This window comes from Aulonocara stuartgranti (assembly GCF_965226115.1).
Source record: "Aulonocara stuartgranti genome assembly, chromosome: 4".
NCBI classification, from domain to species: domain Eukaryota; kingdom Metazoa; phylum Chordata; class Actinopteri; order Cichliformes; family Cichlidae; genus Aulonocara; species Aulonocara stuartgranti.
The window spans coordinates 14,775,373-14,800,584 of record NC_138942.1 but is presented as its reverse complement, the minus strand read 5'-3'; the positions used below and the strand labels follow the sequence as shown (position 1 = coordinate 14,800,584).

Sequence of the window (25,212 nt, the reverse complement as noted above, 5' to 3'; positions counted from 1 at the left end):
ACACACTGCGGTGGTCATTTCAGGCACTCTTAATGTATCCATCTGTGCAAAGAGAAGGACAACTAAATTGGAATGCGAACATTAAGTAACAAAAAGCATAGATGCCACACACTCTTACACTGTCCTATATGCAACAAGCAGAACATAGAGGGAATAGGACCAAAGAAAGGCAAATCATTATCATAGAAAAACACCCCTCCTGCTTCCCCACTGGGATATACAAAAGTAGAAAAGAAGAACAGATAATTCACATTGGGGAAAAAAATAGCACATGAATGCAACAGGTACAGTAGCCATAAATATAAAATGTTCTGGACATTTATCACAAAGCAACACCTTTTGCTTTCAAGTTCCATTTGCAACCCAAGTGGGACTCAAAAGCCAATGCTGCAGTCCCAGGGAGGTTTATTAAAAGCAACCGAACACAAAGGGCAGCAAAGAGGAAAGGAGTGTTGGCAGATTTACTGGAATCAGCACACAAACACACACTCACACACATACACACACACAAACCTATCATGCGGCTGATCTTTCCATAATGACAGGTTCACTTTCCGGGGCCAGGTATCTGAGCAGGAGGGCATTCGAACAGGTGGTGCAGAGTAACTAGCACTGCTAGGCTGGGCAGTTCTCCATGCCATGTTGGCACTACCAATAAGAAGCGTCCCTTCCTTCTTCCTCTGTGTCTCCGTCCAGAGATATTCTGTACATCCTGTCCCCGGTAAAGGCAGGAGGAACAACAGGAAATCTTTCCGGCATGGCAGGCTGCTTGGAAGAATGTCATTGCTCTGGTGAAGTGGACAGCCATAAGAGGTAGAGATTAGTTTAAAAAGAGGAAAAAAATGTAAAAGGATAGATCTATGAGTTTGTTTGTGGTGGTAGTGGGTAAAAAGTAATTTGTGAGTGAACCTATTCAGTCAGAAAACATAAATGACGTGTATGCATTTTTCATAAGGAATCCCACAGGGACTCAGCTGTCATATCTGTCAGTAAAGGAGAACAGTGAATTTGCGTACATCTCTATGCCCAGCATCCATGGGAGACCGGGAAGGAAAGTAAGTGGTGGCCTTCTAGTTGTGCTGAGCCAGTGTTTCTTCTGAGATTTTAAAGGACAGGTAGGCAGAATTATTTCCAATGTCAAGGTAGGAAAGACTTCCTCCTCTGTCAGAGAATGTCAGAGACGGTTAAAGAGAGCGGGCTGTTTCACATGCTGACTTTGCCAATAACACATCCTCTTCTGAATAATATATAGGCCAGGTTTTTTAAATATTGTTCCATTAACTACGTGCACCAATCAGCCACAACACTAAAACCACATCTCTAGAATTGTATCTGCCCGTTTGGTCCACCAAAACAGCTGTGATGCATCGCAACACAGATGCTAGCCCTCCAGAGGGAGGTCTGGCACTGGAATAGTGGCAGTTTAGTTGGGTTGCTAGTTGGTCCTCAGTGGACCTGGCTTGTTTTGGCGCATCCCATGGGTGCTCAGTTACGCTGGGATCTGCAAGCAGATCAATGCAGTCTGCTTTTTCAGAGACATAAGAGAGAATTCAGAAAGACATAGTACTTAAAATATCCTGAATAGCAATCTAAGAATTCTGCAAAAGCAGAGACGGTGGTAAAACTTTTCAAAAGATTTTAATTACTGTCATGGTCCTGGGCCATGTGGGCCCAGTATTCTTAGTTCCTTGTATTTTTGTATTTCGTTCCTTAGGCCATGTTTCCTGAGTTGCCCTGTTGTGTTGTTCCCTAAGTGTTTTCCCTTCGTGACTCTTACCCCCTGTGTGCCCCTCTGTGTATTTATGAGCCCTCGTCTCTCTTTGTGTTTTATTCTGTTTTCCCCAGCCCGTTATGTCTGTGTTCTCCCCGTGCTCTCTCTCCTCCTGTCTGAACCTCTGTACTTCCTGTTTTACTTTGCCCGTCTCCCGTTAGTGTTGTGTTCACTCCTGCCGTGTCTTGTTATGATTATCAGTGTCACCTGTGTTCCCCGTGTGCTCCCACTTCCCTCGTTAACCCTCTGTGCATTTATGTCTGCGTCTCCCTCAGTTCTGTGTCGCGTTCTCCCTCATGTTGTGTGTGTTCCTCCCTGTGTCTCTTGGCGAGCTTTGTATTTAGTTTTCCCAGTTTAGTTTTGTATTTCCTACGTTCTGCCTCTCCAGCATTAAAGCTGTGATTTTTTTGAGTTCATCCCCGTGTCTGTGAGTTTTGCATTTTGGGTCCTCCTCCCGCCTGCCACACAACGAATCATGACAGAAGAACGCGACCACGACATGGACCCAGCAGCTCACAACCCCTCTGCCGAGCTCCGTGAGGACCTGATTTACACGGTGGAATACCACTGTCAGGAGTGGGGAGCGCTGCCAAGAGGAGGTTACCGGGAGACCGTAGCCATCCGCCTACAGAGGATGGTGTCCGGACTCCCCTGGTTATTCGGCGCGCTACACCCCCACATCCGGGACTTCCTCATGTCCACCGTAGGCATCCGCCCGGAACTGCCTCTCCGGTAGGAAGAGTCGGAGGACGTTCAGCCCGGGGGCCCGTTCAGCCTCCTGTCTCCGCTGGAGGGTCCGAGGGGCCCGTTCAGCCTCCTGTCTCCGCTGGAGGGTCCGAGGAGACCGTCCAGCCTCACACCTCGTTAGCTGGAGGGCCCGAGGAGCCCGTCCAGCAACCTTCCTCGTCAGCTGGGGGTTCAGGAGAACCGCACCAGCCTCATGCCACGTCTGCTGGGGGGCCCGAGCCGCCCGTCCAGCACCATGCCACATCAGCTGGAGGGCCCGAGCCGCCCGTCCAGCACCATGCCACATCAGCTGGAGGGCCCGAGGAGCCCATCCAGCCACCTTCTGCTTCTGCTCCGCCTGGTCCAGCTCCAGCCTGTGCTTCGCCTGCTGCAGCTCCAGCCTGTGCCTCGTCTGGCCCAGCCTCAGAGTCTTCGTCCTCGTCTGGCCCAGCCTCAGAGTCTTCGTCCTCGTCTGGCCCAGCCTCAGAGTCTTCGGCTTCTGCTCCTCCTGGTCCAGCTTCAGCCTGTGCTTCGCCTGGTCCAGCTTCATCCGAGTCTTCATCCTCGTCTGGTCCAGCCTCCGCCTCTGCCACGCCTGGTCCGGCCCCGTCATCGCCTGGTCCGGCCCCGTCATCGCCTTCAACGTCGCCTGGTCCGGCCCCGTCATCGCCTGGTCCGGCCCCGTCATCGCCTGGTCCGGCCCCGTCATCGCCTTCAACGTCGCCTGGTCCGGCCCCGTCGTCGCCTGGTCCGGCCCCGTCATCGCCTTCAACGTCGCCTGGTCCGGCCCCGTCATCGCCTTCAACGTTGCCCGGTCCAGCCTCGGCCTCTGCTCCGCCCGGTCCGGCCTCGGCCTCAGCTCCTGCTTCGCCGTCACCTGGTCCAGCCTCAGCCTCTGCAGCGACGCCTGGTCCGGCCCCCGCATCGCCACAGTCTGGTCCTGCCTCGTCTGGTCCTGTGCCCACCGGGCCATGGCCAGCACGCCTAACACTGGAGAGCCGCCGCTGCCTTCCGCGCGGCCGGCCCCCTGAACTGCTCCGTCGTCTCCTTCGCCGCCGCCGCTGCCGGCCCCCTGAACTGCTCCGTCGTCTCCTTCGCCGCCGCCGCCGCTGCCTTCCGCACGGCCGGCCTCCTGAACTGCTCCGTCGTCTCCTTCGCCGCCGCCGCCGCTGCCTTCCGCGCGGCCGGCCTCCTGAACTGCTCCGTCGTCTCCTTCGCCGCCGCCGCTGCCTTCCGCTGCCTTCCGCGCGGCCGGCCTCCTGAACTGCTCCGTCGTCTCCTTCACCGCCGCCGCCGCTGCCTTCCGCGCGGCCGGCCTCCTGAACTGCTCCGTCGTCTCCTTCACCGCCGCCGCCGCTGCCTTCCGCGCGGCCGGCCTCCTGAACTGCTCCGTCGTCTCCTTCGCCGCCACCGCTGCCTTCCGCGCGGCCGGCCCCCTGAACTGTTTCCACGTCTCCATCGTTGCCGTCCGCATGGTCGGCCCCCTGAACTGCACTGTGTTTTTGGGTTGTTTTTCTTGGGCTCCGGTGTTTGCTGTGCTCTTTTGTTTTCCGTTCCGAGCCCTCCGTCCTGGGGCCCCGCCGCCCGCCCTGGGTCGTTTTCTGTTTGGTTTTGTTTTTCTGTGTTTGGGCTGTCTGGTGCCAGCCCTTAAGGGGGGGGTGATGTCATGGTCCTGGGCCATGTAGGCCCAGTATTCTTAGTTCCTTGTATTTTTGTATTTCGTTCCTTAGGCCATGTTTCCTGAGTTGCCCTGTTGTGTTGTTCCCTAAGTGTTTTCCCTTCGTGACTCTTACCCCCTGTGTGCCCCTCTGTGTATTTATGAGCCCTCGTCTCTCTTTGTGTTTTATTCTGTTTTCCCCAGCCCGTTATGTCTGCGTCTCCCTCAGTTCTGTGTCGCGTTCTCCCTCATGTTGTGTGTGTTCCTCCCTGTGTCTCTTGGCGAGCTTTGTATTTAGTTTTCCCAGTTTAGTTTTGTATTTCCTACGTTCTGCCTCTCCAGCATTAAAGCTGTGATTTTTTTTTTTTTTGAGTTCATCCCCGTGTCTGTGAGTTTTGCATTTTGGGTCCTCCTGCCTGCCACACAACGAATCATGACAATTACATTTGATTAGCGATTTAATATAATGTACTATGCAAAGGTCTTGAGCCTTCCCAGATTTCATTATGGGAAATGGGAAATAAGCGCAGCGATTTATTGAAACAATAAGTATATTTTATATTATATATTGCACTTTATCAGGCTTTTCATCAGACCGTGATGAAGATTTAAGAGTCAATAGGACTGAGTTTGCATCTGCCCTACCAAAGAGCAACTTCTAGATAAGCTTTTCGAGCACACAGCACTTCCTTTTTTGGTTCTTGACAGCCACCCTTCCACTGAGACAATTTCTGACGAGGCTTCAGTGAACAGTAGATGGATCAACTGAAGGGTCAGATGCATCTCTCAGGTCCTGTGTCAGGTCTTTGTTGGAGTTTTCTTTTTTCTCAACAGCATGACTGACACTGTTCACCTGCTGCTGCTTGGGATGAATCTTCATTATCCTGCACTCGATCACTTTCCTCAATTTTTTTTTTTTTTTTTTTTTTTTTATGTACACAATGACAAAATATGCCAAGTTTTGGCTAATAGCTCACAGAGTCAACTAAAGGACTGTGAACAAATTACGTTTTTCCAACAGGCTTTTAAAGTTCCTCAGAATCAATTTTAAATTGTATTTTTGTTAAGTTTTCTGTTATGTGTACATTTGTACACTTGTATTATTCATAGGCGACGTTAAGAAGCTTAACAAACTAACAAACCAGTGAAATGAGTGGAGTGAAAACGAGTATAAAAAAACAAAAAACAAAAAAACCAGCCAATGTGCAAAGAAAAACTTTAAAAGACCTTCAGAAAGCCTGGAGAACTGTTGCTTGAGACCACTTTAAAAACTAAATTAAAAATTTGAATAAAGTCTGGCTCCTTTCAAGCACGATACGAGAAATCAGGAGTGGCTCAAGACTTTGGAAAAGTGCAGAATGTAGTTTTTATGCAGGACAGGGCACTCTACTGTCCTGCTCACGAGGCTGCTGCTTTCAGGAACCGCCACTGTATACATAAGCAAGCATGTCAAGCAAAATCATCACTCTCATCTGCATGTGTTGCACATTGCCAGTCTTTCCAACAACAACAACACATTATCAGTGCCAAGCATTACGTTTTGCAGACGGGGATACAAATAAACCTGTGCCTTGCTTGTACACGTCAAACTCAGTGAAGCCCAGCTAAATCAACAGAGTTTTTCTCAACCCTAGATAACCAGAGTGACCTCTCAAAACAAGTTACATAAGCCTGTACTCAAAAAAAAAAAAAAAAAAAAAAAAAAAAATATGAAGAAGAAACAGCAGGTCTTGCACACCACCTGGGCCTTCTCAGCATTTGCTTTCCAGGTTCAGGACAAAAATATGTCACTATACTGAGACTCACGTCCGAGTACTTCTCTGCTTACACACAAACACACTGTCCCAGCACAACAAGTCATTCTGAGGCCTTTCTTCCCGTTGGAATCTCTTAATATCCTTTTCCTTTCTCTTTGTTCCACACAGGGGTGGCACTAACACTAAATTTCCACATTTGGTCTGGGCTTTCCTTTTTTTTCCTGAATTCAGTCGGGCCCTACCACAGCTCACTCAAAACAACAATAGAAACACTTGACATCTCTCCAAAGTCTTGACTCTCGCTTGGCTGTGTCTGTCTCTTACGCTCTCCGCACTCTTTCTGTATTCTGTGCCTACGATCCCTCCATCCCCGACAATCCCATGCTGCCGCGGTCTACTGGCAGATACAGTTGACATCCCTCAAAAATTCTTAACACCCCCCTTCCTTTGCACAGTGGCCTGTATTTTCTGCCTGTTTTTGTCAGTCTTGCTGTAGCTCACTGTCTTTCTTTGACTTGCCCGCTCTCTCGCTCTCTGTCACAAATCCAAATATCCTCCATGTTCTTTTGTGTTCACAACGATATCCGCTTGCCTCATCGCCACATCGGCGTAGAGCACTCTTCTCCACAAAGAAGCACTCCGACTGACATCGTCCCAAAAGCTCAGCCTCACTTTCCATCTTCTGCTTTTTACCTCATCACATTTCACACTTCACCCACACACACACAATGAAAGGTAATTCCCTCGTTCTTGCTCACATAATGGTGACCATATGGCTTCTTTGCCATTCAGCACGTCTGTCTACGCTGCAGAAATAGCCAAATGTGCAAGCTTTTCTTATGGAAACGCTTTTAATGTTCTTTTTTTAAATCTGACGAACGAACATTGTTAAAGGTTAAGTAGGTGAACTGATGTAACGCACCATCCAAAGTGTTTCAACAGATAATGCACTTGATTCATGTTTTTATTTTATTTTAGGAAAAGTCACACTACTGCAAGCCTTCCAGTACACGTTTTTTGTTTAACTCTTTTTAAGTTTTTCAGCCATCACACATGCACCCCTTTTCAAGGTTTCACATATCAAAAGAAAATCGTCTGACCCATGCCAGGATCTAAAATGAGGGAAATAAACATCGGATGAACAAAAATGACATATTGCAATGTGGCATTATTTATTTAACAGAAACCAAAGAGCAGAAGCAGTGGGTACACTGCACAGTGGGTACTGTTTCTTCAGGAATTAAGAGGATAAGTAGCAATCAGGTGCCGCTAATCCAAATGCATTTGATTAATTGATCATCAGCAAGTGTGAGCACATCTATGAAAGCAGATGTTTTGGCAGTTTTTTTGGAGTAGGCGAGTGTTCAAGGAGGAAAGACATCCGTAATGTGATGAATGAAGCTAAATGCCCGACTGCAGTCAAACATTTTGAAGTCCAATATTCTGCAGTGAGAAAAATTGCGTAGATTTAGGCACAACTATCTTTCTTGTTAATTTTATTTTTTTAACCTGGAACGCTTTCCCCATCTCCTCCAGTGTTTGCCTGTCTAAGCCCTTTCGCTTTATGAGAACCATAGGCCATTGATGACTCCTTGTACCCTGCCAGTGCACCTGGATCTTGGCAATCCCCAGTTTTTATTTTCTGATCAACGCCTTTACCTCAAGGGGAGGTAGTTCAAATTTGTCTGACTTTTACCCTTTGATTTGTCCAGCATGAGCGTCCCTACCAGGAGCTCATGCTTCTAATGGCATAGCTCTGCAGGTCATTAAAATACACAAGTCGCCACACCTGCCGTGAAACGGCTGCATGGCAGGCAGAAAATAGACCCAAAATGCAGGCCTCAGGAGACAAACTGAAAATCATAAACAGCTTTAATGGTGAGCTTTCACAAAATACAAAACAACTGTAGGATAGTGAATCCAAAACTACAACTAACTAGGAGGCAGCAGGCAACAAAGAACTCGGGGGAGGGGGGGGGGGTAAGGCAAATAAATAGACACCAGGTAATGAGGGGAGAGGAAACGGGTGGGTGGACAGCTGAAACTAATCACAGAAGATGAGACAAGGGAAGCAGAGCTAAATACAAAACATGAGCGGCAAAGACCGTCAAAATAGAAAAGAAAATATCACAGAAGCAAACTTGACAGAGACAAAGGACAAACAAATACACAGAACAGGAATTAAAAAGGGGATTAACAAACCTATGACCAACTAAAGCAACCAAGGAACTAAAGGTACAAAATTAAATAAATACAAGAAGAGCAAGAAGAACACTATAAACAGAAGACTAGGAGCTCTATCGAATAGAAGCTGAAAACTAAATAACAACACCAAAAGGAAAGCATATCAGGTATAGGGAAATAACGTTAAGCTAAATAACAGCAATACAGAATACAGGACGATAATGCAAAGACAATCAAAAATACAAACTTAGAGAAAACCTAAAAATCCCCAAAACCACAAGAGCATGCTGGTATCTCCTCCAGTATCTCCTCCTGGCTGTGAAAAGTGCTGTTTGAGTGCTAGGAGCTAATGGTGTTCCTCCTATTTATCACAATATGATGCTAAAATATGCTGTCTGAAACTCAGTTCTCTTCATCCATTCTCTTAAATAAAACAAATAAAATGCCAACATCCATGAAAAATTGCACATTTAATTAATTGTCAGAAGACAGTCTCATAACTGAAATTCGATTTCGTTACAGGCTGAACTATCTCAGCCAGAGATGCTATTGACCCACAGCTATGAGCAGCGCTCCCCTATTGATTAAACAGCGACCACATTTGTGGCTCCGGGTAAATGATCAAAGCAAACAGCCGACAGAGGCCAACCTCTCCCTCCCTTTCATGCGCCAGCTGTCTCACAAACTTTGCTAACTCAACATTTTGATTAATGGTGTCTTCACTGGGGGTTGATGACGGAAATTTGCTAGATCTTCTGCCGAGCACTGTGCCGCTCCCCTGAGGGCTCTCTAACTAGAACAGGCAAGTGATACAGCAAAAGTAAATGAGGATGCTAACTACAAATTCAGCTTACCCCAGAAACCCCTCCACTGTATACCGCCTGAGACAAACACAAAAGTCATGTATGCTTTTGCTTCTACATCCTCTTAACAAGTGTCATAATTAACAGTTGTGTTGCATTTCACATCTCAGTGAAGAGGAACAGTTTGATACGGAGGCTGCGAAGCTAAACACTGCTGCAATGTCACAGCGTTGATGAAGGTGCCATTTGAAAAACAGCAGTTGCAGCAGTCTGACTCAACAATGAGACAGCAACAAGATGGAGGTTAGAAAAACTGAAAAAAAGAAGCATGGAGTAAGAGTAATAAGCTGCATAACTTATTGAAAGTTATGCAGCAAACAAAGGGGGATGACCTCTGTTGGGGATATATCAGGTACTTAACACACAAACACACACATGTGCTGTAAGTCAGCAACAGCTTTAAAAGGTGACAGCAGAGAAATTCCCTGGGGCTATGAAGTATGTGTACGGGGGAGCAGCTGATAAATGCAGAAGGACTGTACCACACTAAAGCCAAGGGGAAAACCTGAAGCTAAGGCTGGGAGATCAGTTCATACACCAGAGAGACCAGGAACACCGGCAGTTTAAGGAAACATTGGTGATGCTTTTTGCTCCGTATCCATTTTCTTCCATGTATAGAATCCAGGGTTGCAGGAGGGCTAGGTGAAAGGCAGCCTTCCATCCTGGATGGTTGGTAGTCTGTTGCAGGGCTAGCACACAGAGAGAGACAGACAACCATTCACACCACATTCACACCTACGGCCGACTTAGAATCGCTAATTAACCCAACTCTGTGCGTGTCATTGGACTGTAGGAGGAAGCAGGAGTACCTGGAGAGAACACGCAAACTCCACAGTAAAAAACATCAGCTGGCTGGTGGATACAAACTAGTCACTGCACCACCACTAAACACTTAAAAAATTATTACTGTGAAGTGGAAGTTATGTATTGTTAAAAACAACATTTCATACTAATTTCACTGATCTTAGTCATATTTCCTGTGAGGCCAAAACCTAATAGTTCATTCCTTTGTGCCTGTGGTGCTCACTTAATTACACATTAATTATCCTGTTAGAAAGACGCAGTGTTGCTGGAACATCCAGTCTTGTGGACGTTGTTCTGGCCTGGTGAAGCTACTAAAGATTAGGCAGGTGTTTTTGTTTGTTAACATTATTTTTTAATTCTCTTTGCTCCTCCATAGGAAAGCAGGGAGGGAGAGCGGCTCGGACTCAAACCTGGATCGCTGTGTTTCAGCCTCCTTGCAGTCTGAGACAGCTGGTTTTAATGTTGTGGCTGACGTACTAGCTCAGCCAAAAATGATTTTACAGTTGACATTATGTTAGCTCATATTTATGACTGTATCAGACAAACAGAACAAATACCAACTTGACATTTCTTTGTTAGGTTAAGCCTCGTGAATTCAACTGATGAAATGATGAGGATACACGATAGAATTTGCTTTCTTCACATAGTCTTCATTCTTCCTGATTCCTTCTACCTTGATGAGATTCCCAGTTCCAGATGCACTGAAGCGTCCCCACAGTATAACGCTTCCACCACCACATTTCACCGTGGGGAATGCTGTCCTTTGGGTTGTACATCTCTCCCTTCTTTCTCCAAATATAAGCAGCATCTCTGTGGCCAAAGAGCTTTAGTTTCATGCCATATGACCAGTATCTATAATCTTTCTCCAGGTTGTCCTTTGCATACTTCAGTCTGGCTTGAAGGTGTCTCTCCAACAGAAGTGGAGCTTTTTTTTATCTGTAGCCTTGCAGTCCATTCCTGTGTACGGTTCCAGTGATTGTCTTCTTTCAGACTACAATTACTGACTTGGCTAAGCTATTCACTCATGTCTTGGCAGTTGTTCTGGAGTCTTTAGACACATCTCTCACTAGTTTTCTTTCCAGAGTCTTTGAAATCTTTCACTTCCTAATTCTGCCAGGCTTGTTCTGTACTCTGTGGCTCTCTTTGAATTTCTTGGTGATACTTCTCACTCCAGTTCTTGACACTTTTGTATATCTATGTCCTGCTTTGTGAGCATCGACAGTTCTTTTTCTCAAGTATAAACTGATTTATTTTGTTTTTGGCAAGAAGCTTTCTCAAGTGACAGCTCAAACTCTTGCTGATGTTTTTATACTGTGCGTAAACTGGAAGATAACAGTCAGTTTTAACTTAATTTTGCAGGTTTTGAATAAAGTTAAAGCACATCACTGCTGAATTATGTAAGACAAAATTACACAACAGAAAATCATTACACAAAAGTGAGACAAGGGTGACAAAAAAAAAACCTAAATGGTTCAAGAGGAAGGTCAAAAATATTACAGAAATGTCCTTAACAGTAACACAGGAAGGGTGTGAGAGACAAACATTTCAAAATACTTCCGCATCCACTGAAAGGAGAGAGCTAAAATTGGCCTCAGACACTCTAAAGTGAATTTACCAGCTGCTAATAATGAAGAACTTCACCGCTGTGCATTCACAACAAACCCAAATATGCCCACAAGTTCAAACGGAGGAAAACATTTTTTTTATTTTTTTTTACTTCATGCAGCACGCCCACACAAACGCGCTCCATCAATCCGTGCATGTTGAGTACGGTAGCAGGCTTAAGCAAGCACCGACTCCCCGTCATCTTTCATCATTCATAATTCATATAGCCATTTATCACACACTCACTCCCGCTGTGCACACTAACAAGTCACTACAGCACTACAAACATGGAAAGGGTGTGGCTGTATGTGTGGGTGATTGCATTTAGCGTGCTCAAACCAAAAAATAAATAAATAAATTGCAAAAGTAGGTGTTTTGTGACTGAGAGGTGCGCTGTGGGTGGACTGAGTGTTGTGTGTCACCTTAAGAGTGAGCACCATCTGTCAGTGTCAGTAAAGGCTGGTGTGCATCTATTAAAAAGGAGTGCTGGCATTTTCTGTACTCTTGAACACAAAGGGGGGGGAAGAAGCTTAGGATGCATCGGTGACTCATGATAACAATTTATCACCAGAGCGTCTGCAGAACCACGAGGCAAGCTAGCCTAGGCCGATAACACAGCTCACAACTCGCAGTGTACCAGCAGAGATCTAAATAAACAACCACACAGAGCACACAGTGGGATAGCAACAGCTGCAGAGAGACAAAAAAGAAAGATTCTTTTTTGTTTAACTTTCTTTCCATTTTTTCAGGGTGTATGAATTTTTGAGCTCCTCGGAGTGTGTAATCTATTTGCGTAGGTGTCCTTTAGAGCTCAGACAGTAAAGTATAGCCGCATGTGTTTGTCTTATTCTTGCTGGACTCGCACAAAAATAAGTCTTCGCATTGCTTTGACCGAAATATGAAAGCCAGAAATTCAGTTGAATGGAGTCAATTTGGACCCTTTCTCTCTGTCAAATCACCTGTCCTTCCATTTAAAAAGAGCCAGCTGACCCTCACCTCTTTCAATAGCCCGTTGCCATGGCAATTAGCCTTTGCAGGCCCAGGGTGCACAGCTGGAGCAAAGCGCATGTGTGCGAGTGCGTATACCAGGGCGTCAAATAGCAATGTTCTACCAGAAGTCGCAGGCAGGATTCGGCAAATTACGTACAAGACGTCAATTTTAGTGTCTTTGCTTTGACACCCAGGCCGTGGAAATATTAGACCAACACAGATAATACTTTAGGCAAAAAGTACTATAACTGCAGTGAGTGTTCAGCTGTCCACACTAAGTGGAAGTCTGGTTCTCTCATCCTCCTCCTAACAGGCATGGAGATGTAACGTCTTCATCGTATGTGTTGTGTTCAGGTTGGTGTTATGAAATACAGACACGCAAAAGCCATTAACAAAACAGGAATCTATCCATCTGTCTGTCTCTCACTGGATCGTTTTTTTAATACCTTTCTTGCATGCCCTCTCCTTTTTTCTGCTGCTATTTCTTTTCCGTGCTTCCATTCTGCTCTATTTTATTATTTCTTCGCTGCAGGAGGGAACATTTTGAATGCAGGGAAATATACAAACTGATCTTCTCAGCACATTTGCATATGTGAAAACTCCTGCCACGTAACAGATTGGCTTGCTGCATGCAATCATGGAAAACAGCCAGAAGATTGCTTTAAAAACTCTGGCTGTGTTGAAGAAAGTTTACATTATTACAAGCTATTGTGTTACCAGCCACTTTATTGGGTACACCTTGCTAGTTTGGACTTCTTTTTGCCTTCAAAACTGCCGTTATTATTCATGGCACAGATTTAAAAAGGTTCTGGAAACTTCTGGGATTTTGGTCTACAATGACATGACAGCACATGCTGCAGATTTGTCTACTTATCCATGATAAGAATCTGAAGGTGATCTGTTTTCAATCAATCAATCAATTAAAACAGATTATTATGGATTTGTTTTCATATGGCTTTCATATGTACCTGTTTTCAGTGATATAAGTCTTTCTTTCTCTCTTTTTTGCCATATGTTTCAAGTGACCTATATTTGACAGCAGCACATTTAAAACTGAAAATTCTGTTTTTGGTGTACCACCCCAATATTATTTGTGGCCCCTATATGGGCACCTCTGAATAATTTCTGGAGGTGCCCCTGTCCTGCTGACGATGGGTACACTGTGGTCATAAAGGGAGCAACAATACTCAGTTAGGCTGTGGCATTTAAACAATATTCAGCTGGTACTAAAGCCCCCCCCCCCCAAAAAAAAAAAAATTCCCTAGACTATTACACCACCAAAAGACTGAACTGTTAATACAAGGAAGGATAAATCCATGACACACAGTGTGGTTTTCTGTGGCTGTGGCCCACCCGCTCCAACCTTTGACTTGTTGTGCGTTCAGAGATACTCTTCTGCATACCTCAGTAATAAGTGGGTATTTGAGTTACTGTTCCCTTCCTATCACAGCAGTCTGAGTATTCTCCTCTGACCTCTGACATTAACAAGGCATTTCAGCACAGAGATTTGCCGCTCACTGGATATTTTTCTCTTTTTTGGAGCATTCCCTCTAATCCTAGAGATGGTTGTGTGCAGCAGTAGCTCAGCGGTTTCTTTAATACTTTAAGACCAACATGTCTGGCATCAACAACCATACCATGTTCAAAGTCACTTAAATCACCTTTCTTTACCATTTTGATGCTCAGTTTGAACTGAAGTACGTCCTCTTGACCACATCTACATCCCTAGATGCATCGAGTTGCTGCCACGTGACTGGTTAAACGGATAATTGCATTAGCAACCAGTTGAATAGGTGTACCAAAGTAACCTGTGAGTATAGATAAATAGCTTTATCTCTGGTCTTCTACAAGGTTGTTACTTTAGGATATTAATAAATATTCCAAATGCAAAAAGTATGAGAAGGTATCAAAACTGTTTACATTATAGTTATAGAACATTGTTGTAACACACAATAAAGTTATGTTTACAGTCCTGCAAATCAGCACTCCCTCCATCCTCCACTACTCACAACCTCCTGAGTTATGGACTAATTATAGACAAATCTGTCCACAAACACCTCCACACATTAGTTCAATGCATGGCTCCACTACATTAGCTTACCTTCATTAAGCCTCCAGTTTAATGGTGGCTAATGAAGCAGCTGAAACAGAGGCCCGCTCTCGTCTTATACCAAAACAGATCCTACAATGACATCAGTATGATCAGAAATGACAATGCCTGCAACAGACAGCAGGTCTCCATTTCATATTTTTGACTCCTACTGAACAAATCAAGCACTTTGACACAATGTGATTCAAAAACAGGTTTTTAGGAGAAGGTGGAAAATTTCCCACCACTTTCCCAGAGACAAGGAACGAAAAAGAATTGATAAATTATCCCTGACTTTGGCGAATTAAATCTGGAAATACTAGTAACATGACGCACAAACACTCAAGCAGTCACTCTTGTCACCTTAACAATATCAACAAAACACTACATTTATTCTGCAATAATTATATCGAGTCAATATCATGGCAGGATGGCTTTTACAGTACACAGCATTAAAAATCCACGATGTAACCATTAAAATGTTACCTGCGAATTATACTTTGTAAGCAAAACTATTGAGTTGACGTCCTTACCTTAAATTTAAAAATGAAACAAGGCATGTTCCACTCCACATACTACATCACATGGTACATCACATGGTATTCTACAGGCTCAGCCATGTCAGCTGCTTGCAAGTGCAGCGTCTTATCACGGAGACAGCTGTGCTGCTGATATCAGGTCCTCTCATCCTCCTCGCCCTGGGTCATCTCTGTCACAACAGACAGAGGTAGGACACTTTAGCATTGAGTCTACAGGACAGCTGTCCCCTATAGGTGGGCTGAGAGGTCTACAGGGTCCTCTGACACTTGTCAGGAGGAGGCGTATCACAATGGGGATGCATGGATTTTCAGAACATAAATAAAAATCTCCCACAGTATCAGCTTAAATGAAAGCTCATTGAGCTCTTTTTTTTTTTACATTAGTATGTTTTCTGCTTTTCCTGCTCTTGATCCAGAAGCTCATTACAGCTCCTCCTCAATCTTTTACTGCTTGCTGGGTCAAAACAGCGAGCAGTTCCCTTGCTTACACAACTCTCCTGAACGAAAAGAGCTTTTTTTCTCGTTTTTTAATCCTGCAGAGTAACAGTGTGACACAGAAGATTATCGAAATGATTGCTGCAATTAAAAAAAAGAAGAAATAATCAGCTAATCACCACATCATATTCCTTCAATAACCTTGCCACAATGGACCTGTGTTTGCAGAGCTTGACACCCTGAGGCTCTGCAGACTTGTTCAGTATGATAAGGCCAAGGATGACAAATGGTGAGATTGCATTTCTGGGGGCTAGAGTGCCATGCCGTGCTGAACTATAATATGTGCTGTACAATATCAAACAATGTGATGTATTATGCCATTACTCCCTAGGCCAACCTGGCATCTGCCATGCAAAGCCAAGGTGCTCTAGCCTCTGCTTGGTCACTGTAAAACTGTATAACAGCTTAGCTTTCCCCTGGCTGCCTCTGTGCAGTTTTGTCCCACTTTCAGTCCACTACTACCTACCCCTTATTTAACGCACTTACCTTCCTAACAGTTGTGCCACAACAGTCTAGCATGTCTATAGCCCTATGTATGCCTCTCATAACCCCACCAAGCGCTCAAATGCAGCCCACTTCACTTTCGCCACCCCTGTCTTTCAATTGTAGGGCTGAATGCTGTGTGTGCATACTGATTTGGATTCAAGAGGCTAGACAGAAATTATGCCAGGTATTTTGTTGTTGGCAAGGGGAGAAGACAGCTGCGTATACATATTAGGGTGAAAAAGCCAAACCATTTAACTTTTTGTCAAGTACAGCAGTATAAGGGCAGTGGACGCACGCAAACAAACACACACACACGTCCACATCGCGTTGGCAGTAAAATACAGTGGTTTTAATTTGTTTAGACAATTTTTGTTTATGTGTGCTTCACTCCAGAGCTCAAAACTGAAACCAATGAATGCAAAATACAGTGAGCCAATAGAGATGTATCTCTGCTTCTTCTTTTTTCTTTTCTTTCATTAAGCTACTAATATCCGCTGGTCAAAAACCAGGTCTCTCCCAGCAGAACAGGACCAAAGCTAAATGCATTTCATCGTCTCTCTCACCTTCATTTCTCTTTCTCTGCTTCTCTAAGCATAACCACAAAACCAGCCTCATTTATCCCAGTCAAGGTCACAGGTAGAAACCATTGTAAGTAATTTTCCACTGAGCTTAAAGGAAATATTGTGCAATTTGCTGAGTGACCGTAGCTCCCTATAGAACAGCACAGGGGTACAGACATGGGAAAGCTAATATGTACATGTGCACGAGTTAACCAAAACAAAAATAACTGTCAATAACTCGTAAATGTTAAAGGATATTAATAGAGCTGGAGACACAGACATTTTGCAAATTGGTTTTGGTCTTTGCTAAAAAAAAATCAATTATACCGTAATGTAGCTAATCAATTCTTAGCAAGGGGTAAAGGCGGTGCTACAAATTCACAAAATAAAGAGACATGTTGCCTTCTGCATACAAACCCTGGTTATTTTCATTTGATATCTACACGACATCAAACCCTGTCTGGTTGCTGTTGTCTCCCTTGTTTCCTCATCACAAACACACACGGCTATGACAGCCTCATTATAAGCAATCAATATCATTTGCTGTGATAAAAAGGGCTGGCAGGGAGACGGCCGATGCGTTCCGTGGTCGGGATAACAACAGGCCAGTGAGGGAAGATATGACGATGGAGAATTACTAACATTAATCACTTTAGCCAAGGAGATTACCCAGTCTTGCTTAATTAGAAATCTCCCTCAGGGCACAGAGATGAAAACAGGGTGAGAGAAGGTAATGCTGTACGTAGCCGCCCGACACAGCTTCGCTCAGCAATATGACTTATTAAAAGGTCACGAACATGCTAAACCTCGAGGCAGCTGGTTAGTGAGAACGCTGTAATGAGTATTCTTGGTAAGAGCCTATTGTACAAAAGAGCTATCAGAGGTTCAAATTAGGTGAAGTGGAGCAACTGCTTCTCATTTTGCTTCATTTCTTTTTTTTAAAAACATTCATTTATGTACTTTTGGACACAAGTAGTTGTTCTCTTCGTACTAATATGTAGTAGGGTGGAGTTTTGTTTGAGGACACACGCACTGTTGGTGCTCTTGTAGTTTGGTGGCTGTGTAGGACAGTTTGTGTTGTCACAACAACTTGGAGGGTACCCAGACATCTGCAGAGTTTTTCACACCCAGGCAGACCCTTTCACAGTCATGAGCAGGGAAAGCACATCACTGGCTTTCAATATTTTGCCAAAAGTATTCACTCACCCAGCCAGATCATTGAATTCAGGTGTTCCAAACCCTTCCATGGCCACAGGTGTATAAACTCAAGCAGCTAAGCATGCAGACTGCCTCTACAAACATTTGTAAGAAAATGGGTTGCTCTTATTCACCCAGTGAATTCCAGCATGGTACCGTGACAGGATACCACCTGTGCAGCAAGTCAAGTCACCGAGGTGAACTTGCACACCCAGCAGTTATACAGCAAAGTTATTGTCTGCCAGGGAGGCATTGTTTGTCTGTTTGAGAGATAGGCCCAGCTTAGAAGCGATTAACATTTGAATCCAGATCTGGAGCCAGCATCTTTTGGAAGGATTGTGGGCAGTGCTATACATGGACATGATGTAGTGCCCCCAGGACTGGACCTGCATCTTTTGTGAATGGCGACAACATGAGTTTGACCAATATAAATAAGCCCATGAATGTGGGTCATTAGACTTGGCTCTGCTGTGTCTGTCTGCTCTCTGGTGCTGAGCAGGCACTGTGCAGTAGGTTTTTTAGAGCTACTGGGTTGAAAACACATGCCTTCCCGTCTTCTGAAAAAGCTGTGACAGCTCCAAAGATTACTAAGAAACTCTATAAAGCTGAAGGGACCTTCAATTTAAGATGATAAATCCCTGCGGGTTTGTTACTAACAATCATTTTCCATCTTTTTCATTATAAGAGTATCTATCAGAAGTGTTTTCACTAACTATCCAAAGCAGTGTGGGCATCACTTGTGACAGCTGTAACTACTAGTTGCTCACATGTAATATTGTTGAAGTTGTGGAGATTAAGACATGAATTGGTTATGAAAGCAATAACTTCATTCTTACTGTAGTATGTGCAATCCTCAGTAAGCATCAGCCAAAAATAAAAAACAACGTTATTTTTTCCCAGGAAACAATGGCTTCTTGAAAAAGAGAAGAGCAATGTTTTGTGTGGCGATTCTGTCATCAGCAGAAAAATAACAAGGCCACACCGACAGTCTCCTCCAAAGGGATAATCTTCTGCAGGTCCCATCATTCTGCATTGCGCACAAAGGAAAGACGTATGCAGGTACTTTTCTGGGGAAATGGAGCCAAATAGAGCTTTTCCAGTAAGAAAAAGTAACAAACAAAAAGCATAGATAGCTACGTGATAAAAAGCCTGTATGTTTGTTTATAGAAGAATCATATCATAATATCCTTCCAGCAAACCGTGTTATGATTTATGGTAAGGCTCCAACTGCCTATGAATACTATTTTTAAATTATGCAATTAAGACGCAAATCCTCTAAAAAATGCCATAAAGTAATGAGCAATATATATTTAATTGTTATATGTCCTCTAAAGTGAGGATTTGCTCCTTTTTTTTTCCTCGTGGCAGTCAAACTGAATATTTCAGGGGTAGACTTGCAACTTGATGTTGCAGATCATCACTTTTGCCTTGACCAAACTAATTTCATGATATTTTTCAGCATTTCTACAGACTAATATTTGATTATTGTTGAATTTTGTTAGATTTAATTTTGTTTTGCTTAGAAAAAACACACCTTCAGGTTTTTGACTCCTTGCTAGATAAGACAGGCATCGCCACGTCACCTTAGAAACACAGTAGCAGGTATTTCTGTCAAAGGTGTCTCAAGTGCAACGAAAACAATTAGAGGCTCATAATAAACTGTAATATCCGCATTACTTACAAGAACAGGATGCAAACTCGGCCCCAATTTCATCACTTTCTTCCTAAAACTCCTCACTACTGAGGTTTAGAGCTGAGGAGGGAACAGGACGCAGCTGTAAAACTCAACTGTCCACACGTGGCTGCCCTCCGTATGAACCTTCCTTTTTTTACAATGAACCATAAACAGCTTATATTAAAAGCAGCTCGATATAAATAAGAGGATATAAACTTGGAAGTAGGCACGTTTTGGTCAGAAACCCACCTCCAACTTATAGTGCAATTGCAAAAAAACCCAGAAACTAAAACATTACACTAACTCAAAAAGTGCTTCAAAGATACATAAAAGACAGCCAGACGGCGATCGCTGTCTAGGTCGGAGAAATTTACTTCTGAGTCAAGCAACAGGAACCAGACTCAGACACAATCCATGCTTGGCTGCAGTGGTACCCAAGAGATTTACACAGAGTGAGCTAGACAGCGGAGGGAATTTTACAGCGCTGGAGAACAACTCTCTCCTGACAGCCAGCTCTGTCACTGGCATAGGAAACCTACAGGATGAAGATAAATCTTATGGGGGGAAGTGAATACATGGAGGCATGAAAGGAGGCATGAATAAGGGGAAAAGAAGAGGCGAATAGGGCGATAGCACTCTGGATAAGACATTTATCTTCAGAATAAAAATAAAAGAAGCATAAGAGCAAGAGTGGTAGTCGCTCATTAATCTAAAAGATGAGAGGAAAATGCAGGCCTATAAATCGGCCCTGCCGCCTGGTAAACAAAGGGCACTTTCAGTCGCTCCTTTTCCTTGACTGATCCCAGCACTGATCTCTGGGGGGAAATGATGTGTATATAAATACACTGATAATTTATGCGCCCAAATTATTAATGTCTACATTTGAATTGCTAATTTGTGCTCACACTAATTCCTGCCTAAAATGCACTGGACAAAATCTGACATGCAGCCTTCAAGGCAGCACAGTGAAGCAAAAATAAACCCAAAATGCTAATTCAAAAGGGCAGATGAACACCATCTGCAATACCTTAGTCAGACACTTTCACTTCACTTACAATGGCTGATAATGGATCAGAAAGCCTTAAATGACGAGAAGAGCAGTTAAGCCAACATTTAGTCACACTGAGGCGTTTTGCATAAATGCATCATATAAAAAAAGCCTCCAGTCGAGCAGCATAAAAGACAAGATAGAGGGCTGAGGATATAGCTGCAGGCAAATCTCTTTTAGAAAAGGTGACAGTTGCATTAAGTTGTAAAGCAATCCCAGAGGTTCAGGGCAAGGTAACGGGAACGCAACACACTGAGGACGTCTGGAAGGCAATGTAATTGAAGAAGAGAACAAAGAGCAGGGAAGGACGGGAAAGAAGATGGCGTCTGTCTGTGATAGAGTCACATAGTACCAGTGCCACAGAGGGCACTGATAACACACTCAAAGCCCTGCCAGCCCATCAGGTATAATACATGATGCTTAAACTCCGTTCTGACCTTGACCAATGCAAATGCTTCCTCACAAGTGCTTTGATTCACCTGGAGGGTGAAATAGTAATATGCTGGCGTGAGCACACATTTCCTCTGTGGGTAGGGTAAAAGTATTAGAACACATCGACTTTGGCTGTCGGTTCATCGGCATTAATCTACAATAAAGCAGATCGAAAAGCAATAAATGTTTTTCACTCTACTTTATCATTTCTTCTCACTTACCTTTGAGCTGGTCAGCCACCACACTCTGTCCTATTCTCTCCATGACCTGTCCGTCCTCATGCTGGTAGCGTTCATCCAGGAATTTGGCAGTGGCGTGTGATAGGTGCACCTTCCCAGCAACGCCTAGTTGCTCCATCAGGTTGGCCAGGTTGACATCGTTTGACCAAACGTCGAACTTGAAGCGCTTCATGCCCAGGATGCCGCACAGTACGGTGCCAGTGTGGACTCCCACCCTCATGTTCACCATCTCCCGCTTCTCCTGGCAGAACTGTTCAATAGCCTGAATCATGCCCAGGCCCATCTCCACACAGCAATAGGCGTGATCTGGTCGGGGCTCGGGACACCCGGCCACACAGTAGTAACAGTCTCCTAGAGTGCTGATCTTTTCACAGCCGGTGAGCTCACAAAGTCTATCAAATCGTCCGAACAAGTCATTAAGAAGTCCAACGAGGGCATGAGCAGATTTGTTGGCAGACATTTTGGTGAAGCCCACAATATCTGCAAAAAGGATGCTGACAGGCTCCATCCGTTTCATGTTGAAGGGCCTGAAGATGATCTGGCCTCGGGGGATGGAGGTTTTCTTGCGTTTATTGTTTTTAGGGCTGGAAATGGCAGCAGCAGCCCCGCTGGTGGAGTAACGTTTAACAGAATGATCACCTATGTCGTCATCGCCCTGCTTCATGAGCTCATCAGCCACGATTCTGGGCATAACAGAGTGGATCATTCGTTCCTTCAAGGCTTTCTCCACTTCCAGGTCTTTGCCGTGCATGATAGCTTGTCCGACCTTAAGGAAGGTGCTCCGCGACCGCACCTCAGACATGATGAACAGGTGCATACCGATGGCGTGAGCGCAGAGATGAAGCAAGGCTTTTGCTGGGCCCAACCACCTTAGAGTATCCCAATCTGATGGGGCGGCTAAGCTCCACTTCTCGCCTACCTGAGTCAGTTGCAGCCATCCCAAACTCTCAAAAAAGATGGAGTAGAGAAACCCAAGGAGGACAGAGGCATAGAGACGAACGTGGAGGACGCTATATAGCAACAGAAGAACCTCAATGCAAAGGGAGAAGGTGCCTACAGGAGAAAGACAGGGACACCAGTTGCTATCTCCCACAAATTTTTCATGTGACATGTTGTATGTGGGCCCTATTCCACTGAATTCTTCCACATCAAGTGTAGGTGCTGGAGACTCAGGGTCCTTGAAGCCAGATGTCTGAATCTGGGGGGCCAGGGTCAGTATGAAGGTTACAAGGATGAGGAGCAGAGATGCTTGGTTGTAGCAGCGAGAGTACAGTTTGGTAAACGTTAAGAGGAAGAGGAGGAAGCAGAAAAGGAGGAAGGAAGCAGTGGGGACGAGAAAAGCAACCCTATCACAGCGGGAAGGGTTGGCAGCAAAGTAAACTCCCCAGAGTAAAGCAGCTGCTAGGAGGTAAAAAAGCACAAAACGGAAGCGTCTCTGGGTCTGAGGGAAACACCGTTCTCTACAGGCCTCCTCCAGGATAGAAGAGTCAAACTTTGGGTCCCAGAAATGGCCGGCAGATCTCTCAAAAAGCTGTGGCATCTTTTTGTGAGAACGAAAACTCTTGACCACCGGCCTCCTCAATCCGGACTCCCCAGAGCTACAGCTAGAGGAAATGCTGTACTTGCAGTGCTTGGCTCCACCAATGAAGCCTCCCCCGATTGAACCCAGCGGCCCGCCTCCATGCTTGTGTTTGACACTACTGCCAATTCTCACCGATACGCCTCCATCTCCACTTGAGTCACAGCTCACTTCTGTGTTGTGAGGCAACAGTTGCTGATGCTGGGGGGATGCCATGTTTTCTTCTAATCTATCAAAAAGAAAAAAATTACAAAAAACCCAAAAACTAGGCAGAAGGCACAGTTATTTCTCGGGAAACACAAATGAAGTAAGGCAAAAAGTTGCGGCCACACAGTATGATTGTTCAATCTTTAGAATTTTTTTTTTTTAAAAAAAGGAAGGGTTGGGGAAAAAGTTTGAGAGAAAAATCACACTCTGTGCTCTGGCTGCAGAAACACCAGCAGACCATCCAAAGTTTCTGAGTAGTTCATTTCTGCCATTCTTGACGTCAATCCCTGCATTCCTCTACATTCCCGATGTTTTGACTCGACGCACTTGAAACTGCAAGGTTCACCCAGTGCCTCCTCTGCCGAGGCAGCCAGCTCTTTGCTTCATTCATTGGAAACTATTTGGCCAAACGGACAGAATTACACAATACTGTGAGTACAGGGAAATGCTGAAAAATACACACATACACACACAAATAGGACTGAGAGGATAAGTTATTTTAAGGTGCTCTCAAAATGTGTCTAAAAAACCCAGATTAAATTCTGTCAAGTTGTTTTGTACTCTGTGTTTGCTCAGCCCGCTTTCATTGCTGGTGCGTGTCCAATTCCGCTTATCCACTCAGTTACCCACGCTTGTACTTCCATACACGTCGATGTCAAGTGAACTAAACCATGTGAAGTTTACATGACTGAGCAAAACTTCATCCAGGGCCAGTCGGACGCAGTGGTTCGAGCTTTTGTCGTTTGCTGTGTCGATCCAAAAGGTCAGCGGTTAAAATTAAGGCGTAGGTTAACACCGGATACAGGGATCATGCCACTTGAGTTTTTATTTTTATACCCCCACGCTCCTTGCCGCAGGGCCTAATCGCCAACACACTCATGGACGGCGCCCCGTCCTCGCCTGGCTTTCCACTCCAGAGTCTCCACAGTCACTGCGTCTCCGAACTCGGCAGATATTTTGTGCACGGAGTTCTGCAGGAGCGAGATGCGATGCGAATGAACTATTCGGCGTTACTGCAAGAGCTCAGACGGCAATGACCACTCCACAGATTCGCGCGCCTCTCAAGGCTATAGCCCAGCCAGTCTTAAATCAGTGTTTTGTTAGCGCTGCTTTGGTATTCACATCCAAACTGTGGCCAATTCATCGTCAGTGCGCCCCAAGAAGGAAAATATCCAGATTGTCTTAATATCCTGACCATTCCCGGCTGTGTGGTGTCTCAGACGGAAATCTGCGAAGACAAACAGACCCCTGGAGCAGGCAGCGTGAAGTCCAGTCCTTCCTGGTATATGAAGTAAAGTTTGCCCACGACAGCTTGGTCCCCCCTGTAATCGCCAGACGACGAAAGCCCCGGAGAAAGTAGGGCTAATTAAAAGGTCTCCACCTCCTCCCCACTCCCCCCAGTAGCACAGTCCCACAGGCTAAAGCACAGCGCTGCCTTCATACGGCCACTTTGATTAATTGGGCAGGATACAAAGAATATCGTCATACCTCCAGGTGATTCAAGATTCAAATGATAGGCTAGATTAGGGCTGCTGCTGCACCGTCCTGCCTTTCCATCCCTTGTGCCGTCCACAGTGAGAGATAGAATTGTCCTATTACCGGGTTATCTGATCACAATTTGTGTGCCGCACCGGCGTCTACACGTGCGCAAAAACGCTGTGCGCGCAATCCAGGCGCAGCGGGCAACACGGTGGCAGCAGCAGCCGCCACCATCTTCTGTCTCTGTGCGCTTCCAGCCGTCCAGCCGAGAGAAGTGTGTGTTTGTATGTGTGTGTGTGTGTGTGTGTGTGTAAGAGGGAGAAAGAAAGAAAGTGACGCCAGAATAAATACCATATCACGTCCCCTCTCTCCTTTCAAAATAAAAACCCAAATGTGCCTTTTATAGTTGTTTAAAAAAAGGCACAGAGTCATAATAATCCATGTATTAGCATGTATTACATGGTCAATATAACACATACTTTCTACAACAACCTTTTTATAGGGTCACCTTAAAATACTCTGTTAGCATGAAACTACAAAAGAAAGCTTCAGCAAACAAATTTGTGGTTTTTAAGTAAACCCATAATCATTCAGACCCTTTATTTTCTTTCGGGATTTTGTTGTTGTTGTTGTTTGTTTGATTTATTTTGTGTGTTTAAATAAAATTAAAAAATTTTTTTTTAGCTTCAACAAAAAAAAGAAAGAAAGAAAGAAAGAAAGAAAGAAAGAAAGAAAGAAAGAAAGAAAGAAAAGAAAAGTAAATGCTATCCATAAGTCAAAATCTCAGGTTATTATTGTAGAATTTAGAGTTTATAAAACAAATTCTTAAG

The 25,212-nt window shown here is 44.6% G+C and overlaps 2 protein-coding genes across 2 annotated transcripts in view; one reads left to right on the top strand and one right to left on the bottom strand.

Moving 5' to 3' along the window:
- The window catches only part of LOC309704822 (adenylate cyclase 9), a 45,809-nt gene extending 21,128 nt beyond the window's left edge, over nucleotides 1-24,681 (bottom strand). Inside the window, exon 1 of the mRNA XM_082530272.1 lies at nucleotides 21,100-24,681. Within this exon, the coding sequence (XP_082386398.1) occupies nucleotides 21,100-22,912 (1,813 nt within the window). The 5' untranslated portion in view covers nucleotides 22,913-24,681. The remainder of the gene's footprint in view (nucleotides 1-21,099) is intronic.
- The window catches only part of tedc2 (tubulin epsilon and delta complex 2), a 278,694-nt gene that overhangs the window by 39,497 nt on the left and 213,985 nt on the right, over nucleotides 1-25,212 (top strand). The gene's annotated exons all lie outside the window — the stretch shown is intronic.